General features: G+C 40.2%; 1 protein-coding gene across 2 annotated transcripts in view; it reads left to right on the top strand.

Annotated features, from left to right (window-relative positions):
• Nucleotides 1-6: 6 nt before the first annotated feature.
• GTF2E1 (general transcription factor IIE subunit 1) overlaps nt 7-22,292 on the top strand; it is a 50,191-nt gene continuing 27,905 nt past the window's right edge. Inside the window, exons 1-2 of one of the 2 annotated variants that reach the window (XM_008631731.2) lie at nt 7-447; nt 7,772-8,249. In XM_008631731.2, the coding sequence (XP_008629953.1) occupies nt 7,802-8,249 (448 nt within the window). In that variant the 5' untranslated portion in view covers nt 7-447; nt 7,772-7,801. Of the gene's footprint in view, nt 448-2,660; nt 2,837-7,771; nt 8,250-22,292 lie in introns of those variants that run through there. The other variant, XM_017731893.1, reaches the window with a different exon arrangement.

Raw genomic sequence — 22,292 nt, 5'->3', positions numbered from 1 at the left:
GAGCGGCCCGCGGGGCCCGGGCTCCCCGCACGTTGTGCCCGTCTGGGCCCCTTCCATGCCTTGGCTCCCTCCCACCGTCTGCCGTTTCCCCTGCGGGGGTTGTTTAGGCTTTTTCTTTGTTTTGGTTTGTCTTTTTTTTTTTTTTTAAGAGGTGCTGCTGACCTCCTCCTGTCCTACAGAAACCAACACAGTTCGATGTTTAAACCTCACACATAGAATGCGTAGGGAATGGGAAGCTGTGCAGACGGCAGAGGGATTCTCCACTCTGGCGGTAAAGCTTAGTCTGCTGCTGTAGTCCAGGAGGTCTGTGTAGTTTGTCATTTGAAGGGAGATGCAGGGCTGTGGGCGTCTGAGGAGTAGCTGACTGGCAGAGCGAGCCCATTCCTGTTTGCCAGGTTTGAGCCAACCAGCCAGCGGTGTAGCCATTCAGTTTGCCAGGTCAGCAAGGTGAGGCTTGTGGGGTTTTTTTCTTCTTTTTGGTTATTTTGTGGGCGGGTTTTTTTTGTTTGGTGGGGTTTTTTTGTGTTTTAATTTTCTTCTGGCGTCAGGAACGTGCTGGTTCCCTGAGAAGCAGGAGAACATCACATCTCATAGTGGCACCGAGCTGTTGTTGAATGGGTCCAGCTGTCAGGCTTCTGCCATTCCAAGCAGCTGAGAACGAACAGGGAAGATCAGCATTCTGATCTTCTGAGATCTGAGAAGGGTGTTCAGCCGTGCACATCTAAGGTGCATTTTCATGAAGTGTAGGTGGTTTGATATTTTTCATCCACGAAAGGTGGAGATTTTTCTTTCATCCTTTCCAATGTAGTGGTATCCTCTCTTACCTGCTGGTTTTGTTGCTTGTCAGAATTCTCCACCAGCTCATTAAACTGCTGAAAAATGTCGCAAAAAGGGGAGAAAAAAAAAAAGAGATGTGTTTTTCTACTGTTAAGTGATTGGTTTGGTGCAGGAGAGCTGGCATGAGTGAGGGCAGAGCCATGTGCCTGGGAGAGGAGCACATGTCTTTATGGCAGGAATGAGGCTTGAATTTCATTCCGGCCTTCCACTTCCTGTGACATACAGCTCACTTTCTCACCGGATGCCTTAGGAGATTCTTCTAAACAAGAAACTTTATTAATTAAAGCTAATCTGATGTCTTGTTACTTAGTTTCTTTGTTTCTTTATTGCTTCTATCCACAGTAGATACACACTTGCACTCCGATGCACTAAAACTGTACTGAATCCAATACTTCCATAGTGTTTCGTTGTCTTTCTGGAATTTCCAAAAGACAATATTACATCACCTATCATGATGAAAAGCGTGGTGTTCCAGGGTTTATTTAATCCATAATGTGAAAAGCAATTACTGCTTTTTTCCTCTCAGAAACCTAGAAAGGAATGCTGGTGTTAAGCCCACTGTGCTTTGGTGTAATTACGACTTCCTAGGCTTGATATGTGAGAGAAGTGATCTTACTTTCTTCCCTTTAAACAAACTCCCAAAACCTTACAACTGCATTGTGTGAGGGCCAATGCTTACACATCTCCAAAATAACACATATTCTGGTGTGTTCAGAGCGTAAACTGTAAAGGGTTCTGGTGTCCATAGTTAAAATCTTCTAGTGGCTTCACGTTACAGTTGAGTCAATTTTGCCACCATGTGGGGAAAGCTCGCTCATCTACATCCTTAGCCATGCATTCTTTTCTCTGCTTTGTGTTGGCTCTAGTCTGGTAACATAAATGACACAATTCTTGAACTTTTCCCCTTTGCCCTCTCTGAAATATCCCACTTTTTTATTTTGGCATGTTAGTTTCTCACTTTTTATCAACTTGATTCACGTTGCTACATGAACAGTGAACTGTCAGAATTAGGACAGCAGGGTGGGGCTTGTGGCTAAAGGCAAGGAAGGAAATGATTTCCTCATGGGAGGGAAGGGGCCATTTGACTTAAGCTGTAACAGGAAGTTTCATCCATTTGTATACATGCACACAGGTGGTCCTTGACTTTCCTGACACCTTGCTATTGTTTATGCTGGGTTAAGATCATAAAAGTGATTGAGAATTACATCCTGAGCCTGCATTGTTGAATTTCTGCCTTGTGTGGTCAGACCTTCTGGCCTTGTTACACCTGGCTCCATGTATTTTTACTTGTGAAATTAGGAGAAAATGCCCTCCTTTCAGGCAGGCCCCTCAGCCTTTCTGTGTGCAGCTGCAGCACAACTTTTCATCCTGAATGAAGAAAACCCTTTGGTATCTGTGGCCTCCTGGCTTCAGTTTATGGAAAGCCAACAATAAGATGGGATTTAAGTGGAAGCAGATGGTTCTTTTCTGCCCTAATATTTCAAGGCAGGTCTTGCAGTGAAAATACACTATTTCTCATCAAGATATAGTGCAGGAGGAAGGCTGAGCAGCAGTGTTCTTGAACTTTCCAGGGAATGAAACTCAGTGAGCTCCTGATAAAATGCCAGAAGACTTTGGCTTTGCAACTGATGTGGGATAAAGGCAGTTCCGGGCTCAATACAGAGAGAAGCAAGTAAAAACAAGACTTGAAAGTGGAAGATTCTGTGCCCTTTTCTGGAAAGGATGAGTAGTGTCTGAGGTTACATTGTACAGACATTGAAAGTCTTGATGGCATGTTTTCCCACTGTAGTTCTGAAATGTATGCCTTCTCTCCCTGTTCTCAGGAAGATTCAGAATTGCTTCTTGTAGCTTAACCTCATCATCTTCTGAAAGACAGAATTTTAAATCTGGTTAGAGTGAGAGGCTACAAAACTGGGATCTGGTGTTTGCAAGTGACACCTGGAGCAGGATATGGCATGCACTGGCTCCAGGAAGCCTGTTGTACCTGCCACATTTACAGGTGAGGGGATTCTCCTATTATAACCTGATTTTGATTTTACCTCAAGAAACTGTGTCAGTGGTGTAAGGAAGTAACTTTTTTTTTTCCCCTTTCTTAAAAATCTTGTGTCGGAATCTTGGAGAAACATTTTCCAAGCAAATCAGCAAAAGCTGGTTTCAAAGACTTAGTGAAAAACAGCACTAACTATATAAATGTGGGGAAAAATAGGAAGCACCTGTGCAAGTGTTAACAGTATGTCTGATAGATTAGGTTCACAGCCAAACCTGCAACTCCAAATTTTCCTCCAAAAGAGATCTGTGGTGTTAAAAAGGGTTTGTGTATCCGTGTGAGTCTGAAGAGCAGTCTGCTTCCTTTCTTAAGATTCTGCTTTTAAAGATCCTTTGTCAAATATATGAATAGTGAGACCATTACATTTTCTGGGTAAAATTAATGTAAGTCTCAAAAAGTTACAAGTTGAAACAGAATGATCAACATTTGTAGTATTGGATAAAAATTCATATTAGTTCACTGGCTGATGACTTCATATTTTCAAGTACCAGTTTCATCTACATTGTAGCTTCTAGGTTATTACCCTTCTAGCACTTTTTGTCTCACTTTTAGTCAAGAAAAGCAGGAAGAAAAACAGATCTAACTTCATTAGCGCAATTCCTGTTAGAGTTCATTGAAATTGAAAACTCTTGAAATTGTATGTGGAGAAGAATAGTTCAGTTGCTTTGATGTTGCATCAGAAAAATCCTGAAAGTGGAGGTGTTTGCTCAGTTGAATTTCTGGCTTCTATGTGGTCTTTGTTCCCATCATACTGAATGGGGTTTTTTTGCAGTCACTTGTTTTCGTCTTGATTTCCTTTCTGGCATCTCTGGTTATGCTGAAGGCCTCGTACATTTACTCAACCTGAGGTACAATCTTGCAGAAGGTACCCTGATTTTCTTCACCCAACAGATCTGATTGTGGTGTGTAACTGTCTCTTTTTTCAGTGTTGCCTTTTATAGACACATCAATATTAATTCTTTCAATTACAGCAATTTTAAAAACCCAGCAGATGTGTATTTAGGTTTGCTGTCCTACTGTGTTAACACAGACAGGTCTGCTTTCCTCCTGTACCCATAATACTGAATCGTATTAATGTAATTACCCATAGCAATTCCCCAACAACTGTCTCTTTTAATAAAGTCCATGTTTAAATTTGGAATTTTTTCTTTTGGCTGTTTCTGAATATGATTCTGTCCAGTGTGCCTTATTATTGATGCTGTAGGTGCTTACTGGCATAGCTGAGTATCTTGGCCATTGATTTTTTTTTTTTTTTTCCTGAAAATGTTCCTTGATGTTCATAAATTATTAAGGTCAGTTCAGACATTATTATGAAACACATGCACGTCCATTAAAACCTTGTTAAAAGGTGTTACCATATTTCTTTGCACATGTAATTAATTCAGGCTTGACTTACTGCTTCAGGGGAAGGTGAAATCATTGCTCAAGGATGCAACAGTACAGTCCCCTGGTTTTGAATTTTGTGAGGTGTATTGGCGTGTTTTTTGCCTGGTGGAAGATGGTAAGAATTTGCATTTTAGGGATTAAAAGCCTTGGATTCTTCATGGGCTAGACATCAGCTTGGCCTGGTGAGATCTGGCAGCTGTATGCACTTGGCTTTGGTTTATTTTTCCGCTCAAAGATGGCACTAGTCAGTTGTTTGTTTCACCCAAAGGCTGTCCTCTGCAGGATTTAGAACTTAACCTGTGTTAATCCACTTTTTGAAGTAGAGGATAACAGGAAAGAATGGTTTCTGGTATTTTCAGGATGCTTGTATTTCCATATATTCCCAGCTGGAAGGAAACCAGTATCACAGTCAAGAAGCCCTCTGTGACCTGACATAGAAGGTACATATGGACATAGAAGATTTGGACATCACTCAAAATCTCCAGCAGAGGAGAAGAAATTGTGTTAAAACTCCTAGTCCCACTAGATGAAAAAGAATATTTTCTAGTGATTGACACTAAGAAATATTATTAAATCTCTGACTGTTGCTGAAAACTCTCAGAGCTGGTTTTATTTATTGACCCCTTGTAGGTCTCTGTTTAAGCTGTTTGAGTGCATAATTCAGGAAATTGTTCTTCAAACCTGTTTTGGAAGTGTCTGTGGAAATCTGCAGCTGTCTTATCAATGCAGAGGAAGTGCTTTCCATCAGCTCTCAGATGAGGTATCCAGAGTAAGATGTGCTTATTTAAAAACACTTTTCTCCTTTTTTTTATTTCAGCTGATATTCTGAAGGTCACTGTGCCCCATGCAAGTTGCATCACCAAGTTTTTCTGCAAGGAAGTTTTAGGGAAAGTGGATTGTTGAGAAGAGAAGGTTGTCTGCTCTTCAGATCAGCACTTAAAAAGCTTTTGACTTTAAAAATTATAGTTTTTAAATCTCCTGGGGTGCCGGGTTTTATTTAAAATTGATCTTTACGTTCATTCTTTACTGTGCTTTAACTCTGAATAAGATTTAATCAATTTGAATATATCAAGGCTTCCTTCCAGCTTCTGCATTGACGTTGTTTTATAGTGTCAGTATGTTGCTGACAGATACAGTCAAAACCAAGATTTATCTTTAAGTGACTGAAAGACGGAAAAAATACCAACAGAATGAAGTTGATCTTAAAGGACAGTATCCTGTGACAGTATTTCGATTCGGTCTGGCTTAGAGATTCCAAAATACTGCATGGCTAACTCTTGATGGGTCATCCTTTATTGCTAACACTTTTACCTTCAATGAAAAGCTCTATAAAGCTCTCCTTTGTGTGAGATAAATCACTGTGTATCTGGCATACAAGAGAAAGCTGACTGACTCTAGAAGTACTTGTTTCATGGTTAATTTGTGGTGTGATAGACGTATTTTAATTGAATTTCCTTAAAGGGAAGCTGTAGCTGGACATCCAGGCATTGTTTTCTGTAAGCTATTTTCAGCCTGCACACCAGCAGTCAACAAACTCAGTTAATTTCAGTTTGAGCACTGTGAATACCGTTTGGCCCTAAGTTAGAGGAAAAGAAAAGCTTAAGCGGGGAAGTGTTTTAGAAGAAAAACACGAAGGTGGTTTTTTTCTTATCCAACAGGCAGAAAAGACAGGATCATCTTAATTTACTTACTGTGAAGCTTCACATTCCACAACCTAATTGCTTTGCAGTTGCACTGGCCATAACCATTGGGAGGAACATCCCTCCTCAGTGGCAGAAGAGGGTAGGGGTAGAAGAGGAGTAAAGCTTCAGTGGGTAATGTTACACTTTTCTGAAAGGACACTGTTTCTCATTAGAAAAAAAAATCCAAGCAGGCTACTGGGATAAATGATCACAGATTTTGGAGAAGTCTTAGCTGATGAAAGTGAGTCAGCAGCTGCTGGGTTACATGCAGAGCTGGTGATCTCTGGGGAATGTCTTAGTGTGGGGAGTGTAGAAAAGTTGTGTAATGGTGTTTGCCAAAGGGCCTATCACAGGTTTTATGATAGCGATGGAGAAAACAGGATGCTCATCCAGGTCCTTTCTTCTGCTGTCGCTTTCTGCTTTCCTTTGTTTGATAGGCTTGAATACTGGGGAGATATGCATACAGTGTGTGCAACATCTAATGGAAGTGAAAATTGAGATTGGCAGAGTTTTGCAATTCAGCATATTAGTTCACAGATGAAATTTGAGTAGCAATAATAAAGAAATGGAAATTAGGGTGTGGGGGGGTTTTTCTTCAGTGGAAGAACCTTTTGCTTAAGAAATGGTTACTCATGTCCTAAACTAACATAGGAAACTCATACCGAACAAGATAATTCAGAGTCTTATTTGATGTTAACTGGAAGTGCAGCTTTCTGAGTGGGTATTTCAAAAGCACCTCTAATACTTTGTTCTTACCTTGAATCCCTGCTGTTGTCTGTGAGCTAAATCTGACAGGGGGTGACAATGTGAGAGATTCCTTGCATGTGATCCTATATATGTTGCCATGTATGTCACAGAAACTTGTAATAGTCGTGATCATTTGTGCCATTTGATGTTAAGGTGAAGGAAAGTGAAGTGAAAATACAGTACTTAGAAGTGATTGTCTTGTCACAGACAACCTGGTTAAGTGATGGTAAGTAGCTCAAAGGATACTTCATGGAATACTTTCTTCTTTTTTAAACACATTGTCACTTCACGTTGGGTATGTCTTGATTTTTGCTTCATTTATTATGCTACATTCTTCATGGGCTTTTAAAGTCTGAGTGTGGGACTTTAAATGAAGGCTCAGTCCTTTTTAAGGGCCTATTTGCTCATACAAGAAGAAGGCTGAAGCAGTTTGTAGTGCAGGAGTTGGTAGTGCTAATGGTTTTCATGCTGCAGATAGTTGTCTGAGGTCTGTTTATCAGAAAGTATCTGTTCTCATGGTGCAGCTGGGAGCTTTTGCTTGAGTGCATACCACCCTGTACAGCGAGCTGTCCTCGTACTGCATCTCTGCCCAGGGATGGCTGAGGTGTTAAACCAGACAGGGCTGCTTACAGTGGGATCAAGTGATGTCAGCTGAGGCCATAAGACTCCTCTCCTGGGCTGTCTTAGGACCTTTCTTGCTGTAGCCATTTTCTTCTTTTCCCAATTTACAAGTCTCAGCTATCCCAAAACTGTCTTTTGGAGCTCAGCTTGAAGACAGCTTTCTTAGTCTAGCTGTGTTGGCTGTGACTGAATAGAAATGAAATGTGCTGTATGTTTTGGTACCAATTTCTCGTGTGCTTTTTAAAAAGTTTTACATGATTTTGTTTTGAATGAGAGGTACCATTTCCTATTTCTATTTCTGTAGCATTATTGACACCTAAGGAGACAGTAAGGGCTTGGGAAAGGGAAATGGAAAACACCCCATCCTTTTCTTACCTGTAAGTAAGATAAATAGAAAGTCTGGAAGACCAGAAGACTAGTTAAGAATTCATCTGCCTTTTTTTCCTTGCAGTATACATGAAGTCCAAGATCTGAACCTGCTATGACTGACCCAGACGTCCTCACTGAGGTCCCTGCAGCTCTCAAACGCCTTGCCAAATATGTGGTGCGTGGCTTTTATGGCATTGAGCATGCTTTGGCTCTGGACATCCTCATCAGGAACCCCTGCGTGAAGGAGGAGGACATGCTAGAGCTCCTGAAGTTTGACAGGAAGCAGCTGAGGGCTGTCCTCAATACCCTCAAGGGTGACAAGTTCATCAAATGCAGGATGAGGGTCGAGACAGCTCCCGATGGCAAAACCACACGCCATAACTATTACTTCATCAACTACCGCCTGCTGGTGAACGTGGTCAAGTATAAGCTGGACCACATGCGCCGCAGGATCGAGACCGATGAGAGAGACTCCACCAATCGTGCCTCTTTTAAGTGCCCCATTTGCTTCAGCACTTTCACAGATTTGGAGGCCAACCAGCTGTTTGACCCCAGGACAGGTAAGGGTACAGGTAACAGAGTGCTCTTGATGTCTCCTGTGGTTCTAAGTGCTGGACTTTAAGGAGACAGAGCCTTAGGAAAATTCTCTTTGAGTTTGGCCAGAGCTAGAGGGCACTCTGTTTCTGCAGGTGGTAAATGTTTGAGCAAAATACAAAAGCAGTGTATACAGACTTAACACAGACTGTACAGACAAACAGCACTCTTGGTGAAGTGCTTTTGAGTGACAAGCAGTAGAGAAATGGAAGCCTTAAAGTCACATGCAAGGGTGAATAAGGCAATCTGTCCTTGTTGGAAGCTGACGGCTTTTTGGTATAACCTGGTCTTGCCCATGAACTGTAAGACTTCCAGGTAGTTTGCAGAGAGGGCATATGTAGAGTTGACTTTAGTTGGTCATGCAAGGAGTGAGTTGTTACTGTTTAATATTCTCCTAGCCTAGTGCATTATACTGCACAACCCTGTTTCCTGGTGTAAGGCAGTCTCACGAAAGTTAAAAGAAATTACTTACAGACTTGTTTGTGGTTGGGAGTAAACAAGATTCTTATTCATGTATAAGTCTCAGTGGAAGTGTGTATCTGTCTCATGCATATGAAATGAGAGTCTTTCCTGGGTGTCATTGTCTACTTTGTGCTACTGTGCCAGGGAATAAAAGGAGGAACACCTGCACCTGATGAGATTGTTTTGCTAGTCTAATCTGGGATTATTTTGGGGGGAAGGCAGAGAGGCTAGGTGTTAATTTACTTTTTAAGTTTTTCCTTTTGAATTTTCTGTCCTGATCTTACTTTTTCAGAAAAGTAAGAGGACAAAAGTCAGGACAGCTCTTGGACACATTTAGGTGTGATGTTTTGTGTCAGTTAACATAATGAGAAACTGTAAATTTGACTCTTCAGGAACATTGAAGCTTTTAATCTAGGGTTACTGATGTCTAACCTGCAAAGTGCAAATGCCCAGTAGATGTTCAGCCTATCATTTTCCCTTTTTCCTGTCTCCAAAGTTAAAAAGCTGTGAAACTCCTTTTACTTGAGCAACCATGAAGATGTTACTTAGTACTGGAGAAGCAAAATCCACTAAGTCAAGTAACAGTTGTTGATAAAATTCAGTGCAACTCGCTGAGTAGAAATTGCTTCTTTGTGGGAGACCAAACCAGCAGTGCCAGCACAAAAGTTCTGTGCTCACCACTGAGTGTAGAAGCTCTATGTGCTGTCCACAGTTAATGACTGTCTGTGGTGGCTATGGTTGAGTGTGTTGGGCTGAAGGGAAATAGTGCTGTTGTAGCTTGCATTGGTAAGGGGAGAGTAGAGAACCTGTGCAGAGAGCACACACAGTGGCAAGTGTGAGACACTGATTCCGGGGGGACCTGTAGCATTTTGTAAAGGCCTGTGGCCATTGCCTCCCAGCCTGTGTGGGCAGTGAGTTCTGACAGCAAAGAACTGCCTGTCAAGGAGGTGCTGAAAATAATAACGCTGGAATTTGGCTTTGATACCAAGGCCAGGAACTGATAAGGTTAACTAAGGGTCTGTCTGCAGTACAGGCACTGGCTGTGTCCACAATGTGAAATCATTCACTGGCACATGGAGTGTTTTATTTTCTGATGGAGGAAAAGGCTGAGTGCTGTTTTCTCAGCAATTCCCAGGAGCTGAGTTCTGTCAGTATTTGTGCAATAACAAGATTGTCAGTTTACCTCCACTTACTTTCAGTAAGAGCATATCTGCCTAGAATTTATATATATTCTGTTTCTATTTATATTATTTTTTAACTTCATCTAAATAGTGTACAATGATACTGTTGTATGGCTGCTTTATATTGTAGTGGATTGTGTTGTCTGCACGTTTCCTGCTGCTCTGGAATTCTGTATTAGAAAAGAACTGAGAGACCTTTAGGTCTTTCACAGAGGAAGCTCATGAGGTCAAGGCATGCAGAGAAACAAGGTTTGTTAGATAGTGAATAGCCATCCTTTTCCAAGAATGTCTTTAGCTCCTGTCAGTGCTAAAGATAAGCCTCTCCCACTCCTGGAAACTTGTGGCTGTACAACTGCTGAAGGGTAGCTGAAAGCCACATAGCTTCAGTCACAGTTGACCTGAGCTGTTCTTAGACTGCAGCTTTGTTGATAAGACTTCATGAATTAAAAGGCCTGCAGGGCCAAAATCTGTTAATCCATGGAGCAGGTAGGACATGGAAGGCATCCTCTGCACCAGTCTGGACCAAGCTGCACTTAAATTGAGAGTTTTTTCTTAAAAGATATCCTTTTTCTCTGTCTGCCTTTTGTCCTTGTCATTCAGAGACGTGTACGATTTAGATGTCCTGCGTTTTCTTCTGCTTTGCTTTCCTCTCATATCTACAACTCAAATGCAAATTCTGAGCAATTGTAGAATGGAAGAGTTGCTCTTACCCTTCCTTATTAGCAAGGGTGAAGAGGTTTCCAGACCCCTTCCATGACTGTGGTCATTATACTGGAATTTGTGAACTAAGAGTGCTTGTGAAGAACCTGTCCATAATTTGGGTCTGTAGAGCTCTTTAATTTTTATCACAGCATCTGTGTCTACCTCTTGGATTTAGCAGAGCTTTGTTTCTTACAGGTCAAGTGGCTCTCTTTTGGCTCTGTTCTTTACTCTTATCTCTGAATAATGTTGAAATAAACGGAAGTGGGGTTTTTTTCATCAGAAAATGTGATTATTGATGGTTTTGGAGGGTAGATGTATGTCTGCTGAGAGAAAATAATTGATAATAAGAAGGGTATGTTTTCAGGGCATGTAGGTACAGATGTGCTTTTGACTGCTTTTCACTTAACTTGGGAAAAATACTTTGAACAGAGTAGCGTGTTTGCCACTAAAGTAATTTTAAATGTAGATTTTAAATAGTATAAGTGTTACTTTGAGAGTGTGTTCTCTCTGTTTTTAAAAGCATTATAAGATTTTTTTCTCCATCCCTTTTTGTGCCATCAAATATCTCAACCCAAAAAAAGCTCCAAAGACTTCCTATGCTGTCACAGGTTGAACAACTCTTATCTGGTACTTCAAGGAAGTTCAAGGACAGGATGTGAGACAATGAAAGGCAAGATGACACAAAAAACTGGAGTTTTCCTGCTTCAGCTCACAAGGGGATCTTTTAAAAAGTGAAAAGAAATGCATGCTGTGTTGGAGGAGTTGCTTGGTTGTATGACCAGTGAGTGCCTCCTAACTCTGAGGATGGCATGCCCAGGTCAGGAGTTGTAGCCCCATCTGTTCTGCGTGAGGAGCTTGAAAAAGAGATCTCCAGCTGTCACACTTTCTCCTCAGTGGTGTTTTTTACTGTTGCCTCCAAAGAAGTGGTATCAGTAACCTCTGGGTTTAGAGGCAAGTAGCTTGAACACAGCATGATTTTATTGTGCGAAAGTTTGCAATGGAAGCTTGTAGCAAACCTTAGAAGAACTTTCTGATTGAAGAGTTTGTCAATTTGCAGTTTCCCTATTGATGGGAATTGGTGCAGACTGGGTTGTTACAGGCTGAGCAGGCACTTTTGCAAGCGTTTTGTAATCTACAGGAGGGAAAATACTAACGCTGTATGAATGAAGTGTTACTTCGAGCTTTGTGTTCCAGATGGGATGACTGAGAAAGGAAAAAGATTGTTGTTTTCCTGAAAGATCCTAGTATAAGCACTTGATCCTTGCCTTTTACCTGTATCATCATCTGCTGTCTGACTGTACTGTGGTATTTCATCACTCCTGATTCCACATGTTAGCAATAGCTTGCTGCTGCTGTTGTGATGAAGCCTTATGCAGGTGGAAAACTGCAGCTATTCCCCTGAACAAGATAAGGGGCTGTCTCTTGAGTCAGGGGGTGTACCAGGAAAGAGTTTAACTGAGGAGCAGTAAGAAAAGCCAGCTGTGAGATGCATGATGTGAATAACACTGCTGGACTCGGTCTACTGCCGGGCCTGGGCTGACAGTGGACACATAAGGGAGCACTGGGTCTTCCCGTTTCACCTAGAGATAGGATGCTACGTTAGTCTCTTAAACCTATGGGAAGAATTTTCGTCTCTGTGCTTTTAAATGTAGAAGCTGCAGAAATTTGGGTTCTTTAGGCCAATCCCTTGAATCACAGATCAATCTAAACAACTCGATACCATCTTGTGGATTGGCTTTTTGGAGAATTAAATCTGCCCACGTGCCTTCAGTGGAGTGCGGGGGAAGGAGGGCAAGAGCTGCATTTCTCACCCGGTAGAGGGCTCTGTCTTTTCTCTCTACAGATGGGCTTGGGTTGATTAATCAATGGAATGTCACAACACTGGAAATTATGTTAATGGGTGTGTGTTTCTGTAGTGTGATTAATTGAATCTGAATGGAGAAGGTCTCTGATGTATCCTATTGTCATACCCTAATCATATTTGTAAATCTAGAGAAGTGTTGGAGTTAACTGTCAAATTCAAGGTCAGTTTGAAAGAAAGAATGTGAGTAGAAACTGCGAAGGGGAGAGTGAGGTGCAAGTGAAGGAGTGGCAGAAATGAGATTCTGCAGTGCATCACACTGGTATTCAGTCCTGGATTTCCTTAGGTAGTCTAAATACCAAATTGTATCAGTATACTCACCAGTGTAGCAAGTGTATTTGATGTTAGAAAGTGTAAGGCTAGATGAAGTAGTTTTTCCACTGTTCTCTTCTACCTTTGCGATACAATTTCTACCCAGTCTTGTGTTTCTTTCACTTCTGTTACTGTGAAGAAAAATATTGACGTTACCAGTACATCGTAATTACAGTTGATCTCTCATGTGCATCTATACATTGTGTCCTCACCATAATATTCAGTTAGATAAGGTGCGAACAGTAGTGGAAAGAAAAGGATGGAAGACAAGTGGGTAATGTGAATTGGAAAGATGATGCTTGTTGGGATGTTTTTAATTGCAGTTGTAATCACTGAAGTATTTTGTTGCTTTTGGAAATCACAGCAGTTAATTACTTGTCTACTCTTGGTACTCCCACAGTTTGCTCTTGGTTTGGTGAATGATTTTGTGGGGATGTCTTGCTGTTCCTGAAAATGCAGTGTAATGGTAACATACTGTGTATCTGGATGCCTTTCTTATTCTGTGTACTGATAAGAAATTTAATTTAGGAAGAACAAATTGAAGGTGACAATATCAGTTTTATAGAAGGAAAGACAACACCTTGAATATAATTTTAACCCACTTGTTTTACTGTCAGCCTCTCACATGTCCTTTGTGTACTTCCTAACAGAATTGCACGTAACACATTCAGAGACTGGTTTTCTGTACCTGTCACAAGGCACCTAATATCACATTCAGGCAGCCTGTGTGCAGCTGAGCGCTTGTATGATTTGGGCCCTGTTTCTGAGATGAGAAATTTGACTAGTCTTTCATTTTTTTGCTTTGCTACTTTTGCTTTGCTACTTTTACTTTTGCTTTGCTACTTTTGCTACTGCCTTTTCTCCTGAGTGCTCAGCTCCTCACTTCACCCCCAGTGAGCTGCTCAGAACACATCTGTCTTCTCGTCTTCTTTTGAATTGCCACTTCCTCAGGCAAGTTCTATGTTAGCTTCAAAACTTCCTCATCTGATTCAAATTACTTTTGAGCCTGTCCTATCTATTTTGTTAATTTTTTATTATGCTTCCCCTTTTCCCTGCTTTTTGCCTTACCCTTTCTTGGGGAGCTCTTGTGTCCATTTCTAGTACATCTCTTTTTGTATTCTGTCCTTTCCAGCCATTAGAAAAAAATAAATCACATGGAGCTATTTATTCTATATATTTACACAATGTAGTCAGTGCTATTTGATCTTTATGCTGTTGATTCTTGTCCTTTAAGTTCAATAATTTTCAGACATTCTGGATAGCTTTGTCTGCCACGTACTGCCATGTGTGTGCTATATGATGCTACTACTATAACAATTTACAGCTTTTAACCAGCCAAAATGAGGACTTGGCAAGTCTTAATGTAAATAGGCATATCAAAACTTCCCTTGAAAAAGAAAGAATTCAGAACAGTTCTGCTTTGAACAACTTCGTGTTCTGTGAAGTTGTGGGTTTTTGTTATCATTGTTAGCTTTCCAAGTGCATAAAAACCCAACAGTGTGATTTTCCTTGACTCTACAAGCACATTTTGTTTGTCTGTGCTACCACTGAGAGCTTTTGGCAAACACCAGCAGAAGGAAACTGTCCGTGCTCTGCTTAGTTTTTCTATTTCTATTCAGATTCCTGGCAAAATCTCCACGAGTATTCCTGTCAGCTTCACTCTGCTTCAGCTTGATAAGGCTTGGAGCCACAGGGAAAGGAAAACTGAGAAAAACGTATCAGGATTAACGCATGTTTTCCTCAAAGTAAGAATACTCTGTAGAGTGACTTAAAGGGTACATCTTTAACTCGAACGCATTCCCTGTGGGTTGGGCACCCTGTCTGGAAGGTAACCAGCTGGTCCAACCATGGATCTCTCAGCTTGATGGAGAAACAGGTGAAGGTAGGTTTAGAACCTGTGCTATGCAGAAAATCAGGCCAGAGGACAAGCTGCTGCCTGCAGAATGCTGGCTGGTCACTTCCCTGTATTCTACACTGACCTCTGGCTGGAGTGCTGTGTCTCTTAGATTAAGAAAACCTATCTGATAAATGCATGGCCTGACTTACAGTATTGATGCCTTTTTTTTTTTTAATCTGCAAAGGGCATTTTATTATTTGAGTGCACAAAGTAATTGCCCTTCAAGTAAAGGTTATCACTTTAACTTCTCTTAGCTTTGCAAATTGAAATAGATAGCAGCAAGAGGATCTCTGTAAAATCTGTGAATATTGCTAAGCCATTTTCAGTGATGAAAGCTGAACTGCAGCATTCCTATCTTTTATTCTAGTAACTTGTTCTTTTGAAACTGCATTCTTGGTAATGCTGTCTGCAAAGAGTGTTACTGTTTTAGACATGGGCATCTCTAAGTCAGATCAAGAGCTCATGGAGAATCCTGTAACTTGTATTGCAGTCTCTCTGCTGCTGGATGCAATTCAAGGGTATAGTATGTTGGCTCAGTTGGTATTTTGGTGTAGCCTTCTTGATTGAAAGAAAAAATACCGATCTACAGTTCCCACTGGGCTTCCTTTGGATTGTCCCTCTGCCCAGTTGTGCTTTTCTGTGCTTAGTGTCTGGCTTAATTCATCCAGAGTAGGACCAACAGAAGAACTCTGTCAGCTCAGAGCTGCTGAGGTTGTGCATATGTGCATGGAGAAGAAATAGTTTACTAAGAAGAGGAAAGGATTCCTCTCTTCCAGTTTATAGTGAATACATATTGAATACATATTAAATCATCTGACGCTTCTGAATGATCAATAATTTGATGTGTGTCTCATCCATTTTTTGAATGTTTAATTTACCTTTTTGAGATAAATTTCTTTGCTTAAAAATGGTGTTACAGTAATTTTAATTTAGTTGAGCTAAAAACGATCTGCACACTGAGATGAATGAGCAATGTGATATTCCTCTAGATAATAGAAAGTTGTTCTTAAGGTGCTGCCTTTTTTTTTTTTTTAAACATGAAAGGTTACATTTCTCCCCTTCTCTAACTGCAAATCTATCTCAATCAGGAATGGGAAACTGTGGCATGCAATGTAGGTTAATGTTGTTGTGAAATGCCAAAGGAAATTTGGTTGATATTTTAAATTTTCTTGAATTTACTGCCTAAACTATGGCCAAGGAATAAATACATACAGGCAATTCCAGATACACATTGCAGTCTGTGATCAAGTTGCTATTTCACAGCTGAGTTACAGCCCTGCTTTGCCCTTGGAGCACCTTGCATGCCTCATTCTCCACTGATAACCTGCTGTGGCCCCCTGGCAGAGCTTATTGACTTATATCCTGTACAGTGCTCTAGAGAAATGTATTTTAAACTGCTTACTGGGCCCCTGGACTGTCTTTGTATAGCTGTACTTGGTTCTTGGCCAGAAAAAAACCTGGTGTCTATTTGGCTTTCAATTTAAGATCAGAGTAATACAGCTGGGTGTGTTTTCTCCCAAAGTGCTGTCAGGGTACAAGCTGGAGGCTCAAGTGTGTCCATCCTGTACAGATATGTGTCTTTGAGAGCACACTGCAAGTCAGGTATGGAGCTTGAAGAAAGAAAATCTGTCAACCCATGTGCGAGTAAGTGATTCTGCTGCTTGAGGAACAAGCCTTTTTGCAATCTAGAGTTACCAAGGTTTTTTTGCTTGAAAATATGAGATTTGGGGATGCAGAAAGAAGAGAGTGGAAGTGCAGAGATCATGGGATCTCAAGTGCAAGACAAGATGCATTTTAGAAGATAAGTAAACAGTCCAGTGTCCAGTGTTCCACCTAACCTTGTGCTCTTCGGAGAGAGGCAACAGTAGCAGGAGGCATGAAACCTGCTTGGTGAAGATTTGCACTTCAAAAGGATTGGCAAGGCTTTTAATTCTCTCTAGTAGGGATGGCCAGGAAGGGCATTTCATCAGAACACAGCATCTTGTCTTCAATGATTAAAAGAAATCTGGGTGTCAGAAGGAAACAGGCAGCTGCTTTGGCAGAACAGGAGGAAGCTTAATAATACAAAACTGTTCTGAAAATGCCAGTCTAAAATTGCATCATGGAAGCATTTTCTCTCTTTGCAGTCAAAATTTGTCTTCCACCTGGGCTGTTTAATAGTTTTATTCTTACTTTCTTGTTTCTTCTTGGAGACTTAACATAAGTTAACACAAGTGGCTAATAATAACCAGGTTCTTTGGTTGTGCTTACAGGTGGAGCTAAGGCAGGCTGTCTTTTCTGGATTCCCTTTGCTGTTAGTCTGAAACAGTATGACCCAGTTTACTGACTTCAGGCTGGGGAAAAGAAACAATCCTACTTCTGAAAACAATCCTGTTGAGAAGTAGATAAATGTGTTTAGTAGTTTTATTGCATGACTGGAGTATATAAGCTCCTAATGACCATGATTATGGGAATACTTGAATACTGTAGTTTTAAGTTGCAAAGAGAAGATTAGCAACTTCTGAATGTAATTCAGTGGAGTTGAAAGAAGAGATACCTTTTTAATTTCCATAATAATTGCACTGAGCTGCTGAAACTGATTAAAAAGGGGTTTGCTTATCTACCCTGAAGCCTAAAAAGCAGTGAGGGACAAGGATGTAACTGGACCATAAAAGACAAAGGATTAGGTCTTTTATGAATCTTCACTCAAGCTGAAATGGAGAGATGGCAGTCTCAGTGGTTCTTCCTGCTTTGTGAACAAGATCACATAAATATATGATTGTTGTTGGGAACAGACCACATCAATTTTAAAAACAAACAAAATCCAACATTCTTTTCCTATGAGAAGACAGTAAGAGCTGTAATTAAATTGGCTGATGTTTATGTCTGTGTAAGAATACTGGTGTTAAAATTTTAAAAATGTCAGAAGCTGATGAAGGAAGAGGCACTAGTTCTCACCTGCTCTATGTGGTGCTCTATCAGCTAAAACTTTGGGTTGATTCTGTGCTTGATTTGATCTCTTTTGCGTTTTAAAAAGTATTTAACTCAAGGAAATCCATGTGTTCTCAAGACACAGTTGAGCTGCTTACTATCACCCAAATATTTTTATGTGATAAATGAACGTCAGGTGGCTAGACTGGAATGTTTTTGCTGAGGATTGAGTTCCTCAGTCCTGCCTGTGGTCCTCCCTCTTGGTCAAGGGTCTTGCCACTGGTAAATGCTTTGGTGATTCATCTTAATCTGCCTGGAGCTGGAAGTTAATGACCCACAAAAGCAGTAACTTGTAAAGCTGACAGGAGCTTGCTGCTTTCAGGCAGTGAAGGCTGCTCTGCTTCTCAGCAGTTTAGTATTTGCTTCCAAAATGTGATCCTGGTCGTCATCTGAATCAGTAGTACACATTCAGGAATTGGAGTGTTGAGGAGCTGCCGCCTGGTTTATTCTCAAGACTGCAGTGGTCACAGTCCAGTGCAGGCACCAATAGCTATAGTTGTGGAAGCTACAGAGAAGATGTGACTTGAGTCTGAGCCCATCAGCATGCAGCTTTTAGCTCCTCCTAAATGTTCCTTGGGTGACTGTGTTGTTTAGATACCACAGCTTAAACAGGGCATGAGCTCCAGAGATCCCCCTTCCATGGCTTTATGACTAATTACTTAGGTTCTCTGTCTTCAAAGTGGGAAATGTATAATGCTTTTTCCTCATGCTTGCTTGATTTGCCTGGTTAGACTGACAATTTTTGAAGCAGAATTTTTTCTATCAAATACTTTTTGCAGGACTCCAATTCTGTGCAACTCTGAGCCTCTGTATCTCACGTGTCTAGGACCGATGCCTCAGAAATACCAATGAGTGTCTGCTGGTCTTCAGCACTGTTCTGAAATTGTATCTTTATACTTAACTAGATGACAAAATTATATAAAAGTGTTTACAAATTTCTGAGGTTCTTCTGTCTTTCACTGCTCTCTTGGATCAAAAGAGACTTTGTTACCTTTGGCAAAAATGAATCCTTTATACCCCGCTTCTCCCTCTTCAGAGCACAGAGTTCTGTCTCAGATTCAAGATCATTGGAGCACTGCTGCTCTTCCACCTACAAAAGAAAGGAATAAGAGCTTGCTCCTCCTAACCCCTTTTTATTTGAATTTTAATATATTAGCTCACTTCTATCAACTGGTGCATTTCTAACAGCAAGATGGCAATTTGCCTTGGAGTTGTGCCAATTCCGCTTGCTCCGATAGAAGCATTTGCAGCACCAAGCATGAGTGCGTGCTTAAGGAGAGGGAAAGCAAATGCAAGTAAACAGCACAGCGGGCCTGCTCTTGAAACTCTCCGTGAAGCCTCAAAGATTTGCAATTAATGTCCATATGTTTGTTTACAATCAGTTTTGAAAGAGCATTAAGACCCTGTAAGCTACTGAATGCTGAAAGACAGGAAATTGGGTTTGGAAATCTGAGGATTAATTTATGTAGTTGTTGTTTGTTTTCTTCTTGGATCTGCCTGCATCGGAATTTGTGCAATAAAAAAATTTTAATATATATTTACTGATTTTTTTTAATTAAGTCTATTAACTATGTGATATAGTTGCAGGCATAGGCACTCACTTGGATTGTCTGCATCAGTCTTTGGAGGTGCCCCAACATTGCAGAGTCTGAATTGTGGTAGGGGATACTGGTTTTATACCTATTTTGCCAATCCAGAGGTGCCTTTATAAGGCTCACAGCCATCATCTGTAGACAGTGTGGAAAGTAAAGTGCAGGTATAGGTGAATAATGGAAAAAACAATGGAAAAATAGATAGATGGACTTTAGTAACCATCATCTTGTTGACTAATGACAATTTATGTAGTTCATAAAGACAGTTTTTCATTCCAGTTGTGTCTTCTACCAAGGATTTGCCACCTTTTCCAATTTTGTCTCGTTAGTACACTGTGTATGCACATAAGATTCTACATTCAAAATCTTTAGTTGAACGTAAGAAATTAAAGTGAACCAGGACAGACTCTTGAAATGCCCTCTAAGGCTAGCAGTAAGCCATGATTTTTTTTTCTAGAAGTGGTGTTCTCCACCAGGTGTGCAGTCATTTTGTGATTAATTTATCTGAACTGTTTCTTTAGTTTGCCGATAAGCATCCAGAACAGTTTTGAAGATCCTCTCTTCTCCCAACCAAAATGGATTGCTTCCCATTTTTCTCATTATCCTTTAGGTTCTCTAAAACTTAAAATTTGGCTCATTTTTTTTTCTCTAATAACTCATACTCCTTCTCAATTCCCCCCTTATGAGTACATTCTCTTCCATGCTTTAGCCTCCACAAATGTCCAGTTTTCTGGGTTGTGTTATGGAGTATAATCCCTAAAAAAATGGGCTGAGTCTCAGCTGTCTTCCACCCTTCCTCAGTCCTGAATTCTAGTCACTGGACTCACTGCCATCATAGTTGTTCTTTTTCTCTGCATTAACTCAAGGTAAATGCTGTTCCTCACTGAGCTGCAAGAGATTAGATAATGTCCTTGGAAGTAGGAAGGAGGAGAAAAGGCCATCTGCAGCTGTCTCCTAAGTGGGATTCATGCAAAACAACTGATCGAGGTGAGAGGAATAGTAAGAAAATATTTTTTGTAACATCAATAAAAATCGTCTAAACTGGTTTATCTCATTCTTATTTCTGTTTTTCTGTATGTTTTGTAATGTGTATAGCATATTATTATGGTACTGCATATATAATTCATAAGTAAATATTCTTATAGTTTGCTCAAAAATTTTTTTACTGATGGGGTATGCAATCAAAAAAGTGATCTGGAACTACAAATTTCCTCTTTTCCCTTCCAAAGACAACTTCCAGTTCCTTGCCCAGTGTCAGGGTCTTTTTTCTGAAAGTTTTTTTAATCCAGAGCATTCTGATTTTGTTATTTGAGGGTTAAATCAGACTTTGGGTTTGTTTATCAATTTGAAAGGCAGTGTTTTGTGCTCTTTAGAAGACTTGCATGGATTTTAATAAAGTACCTTGATCTCTTGCTGACTGCTTTTGTCAAAAATCTGAATGTTTCTTCCTGCTTCCACTGGAATCGTTTGTCTGGCTTTCCTTGACCCTGAAGTAAACTCTTTTTAAGTACTGAGTATATGGTTGTGAAATCAAGATTTCTCTGGCATCTTTAACCTCTGTCACGTGCTTCTGTGCATCCCTTTGGACTTGTATCAGATAAAAAGGATTGCTGTGACTTTTACATGATGAACTAGCTGAAGGGTAGTCCTTGGAGCACACAGAAGAGGATGCCACCGACTTTGTAGTGCTGTTCTTCATCTTCTGCCCACGGAGAATTGAGAGTATTCCAGTTCAGGATTGCAGTGGTAATAAGTGAATGCTTTTGTGCCTGCTTCCTGTTTAAAAGCTCTTCTCTTCTTAGCTCTGCAGGTTTCAGCAGAGCAAGGTTATGTGGTTTGAGGTTTAGCCTTTGTTTTTATTCTCTGTTCACCTTACTTTGTCATAGCTCTAAGGCAGAACATCCCTGTGTGTTCAAATGGAACCAGAACAAATTGCTTCATTCCTCAGGTTGTTGTGAGTGAGGCAAAATTATTTTGGAAATATTTAGGAAAGTGGGAGCTTTTTGTTAAAAGCCAGCAAAAGTGATAGGATCTTGGATTGCATAAATAAGGAAAGATCTGTGTGGGAAGATAATTTTTTGATGGAAACTTGTTCTGCAAAAAAGTATGTTTAATATAGGAACAGAGAAGTACTCAGAATACTGTTTGTTAGATTTTTCAAAAATGTCTACATTCAAAAATTTATTCAGGATGCAAGGCAGAGTAAGAAGTTTATTGACATCAGACTCTAGAAGTTACTGCAGTGATGAACATGAAATATCTTAACAGGGCTTTCTGGCTTTGGTTGAAGAAGAGTGAAAAACTGATACTAAAATAATCAGAAAATTAGCATTGTTAAGGTAGATTTGCAACTTTATTTCTTCTGTATATAAGCACCTGACACAATCTGCATATGCCCTTTCTTCTCAGAAGAAATGCAATGTATTGTTTTTCTGCAGATGAGTTTTCTGCCTTGTATGCTGTGTCAGATAGTGTATGCTTGCACTAAGCTGCATTTTCATATATAATGCTAAAATATGTTGCCATATTGGCAGCTAAATTAATTTATTAAAAAGAACTAGTAATTGTGTCAGTAATGTTCTTCTCTGATGGCAATAACTGACAGTGTTAACAGTGAGGTCTTGTGAAAGTATATATAAATGTAAATAAGTTGCATGTGTAGGTGTTTGATGTGTTCCTAATTGGAAATAACTTGGTGACAAACCCAGAAAGAGACTCTGAGTTCAGACTTCTAAATTATCATCCTCAGAGAAAACCTTATGGCTGGGATATTGTTATTTTCTTTCTGATGCCACTGTCTGAAACTGTAGAACCTTTCATCTACCTGTGCTGCAAAATATGATATGTAGAGTGGCACTATTCATTAGTTAATTCTGCTAAAATAAAAGTAAAATGCAGCTCAGGAAGCTGATGCAGATAACTCTTGTATTTTTTTGAAGACTTTGGAAGGAAGCCAAAATTAGCATCAACAATGGTTTTGTTTAAAAAAAAAAAGTATTTGCAAACATTAGAAAATGTTCCAGTAATACAAC

This window comes from Corvus brachyrhynchos, unplaced genomic scaffold, assembly GCF_000691975.1.
Source record: "Corvus brachyrhynchos isolate BGI_N302 unplaced genomic scaffold, ASM69197v1 scaffold3, whole genome shotgun sequence".
NCBI classification, from domain to species: domain Eukaryota; kingdom Metazoa; phylum Chordata; class Aves; order Passeriformes; family Corvidae; genus Corvus; species Corvus brachyrhynchos.
Note: the sequence above shows the minus strand (reverse complement) of the source record. Positions and strands in the feature narration are given on the sequence as shown.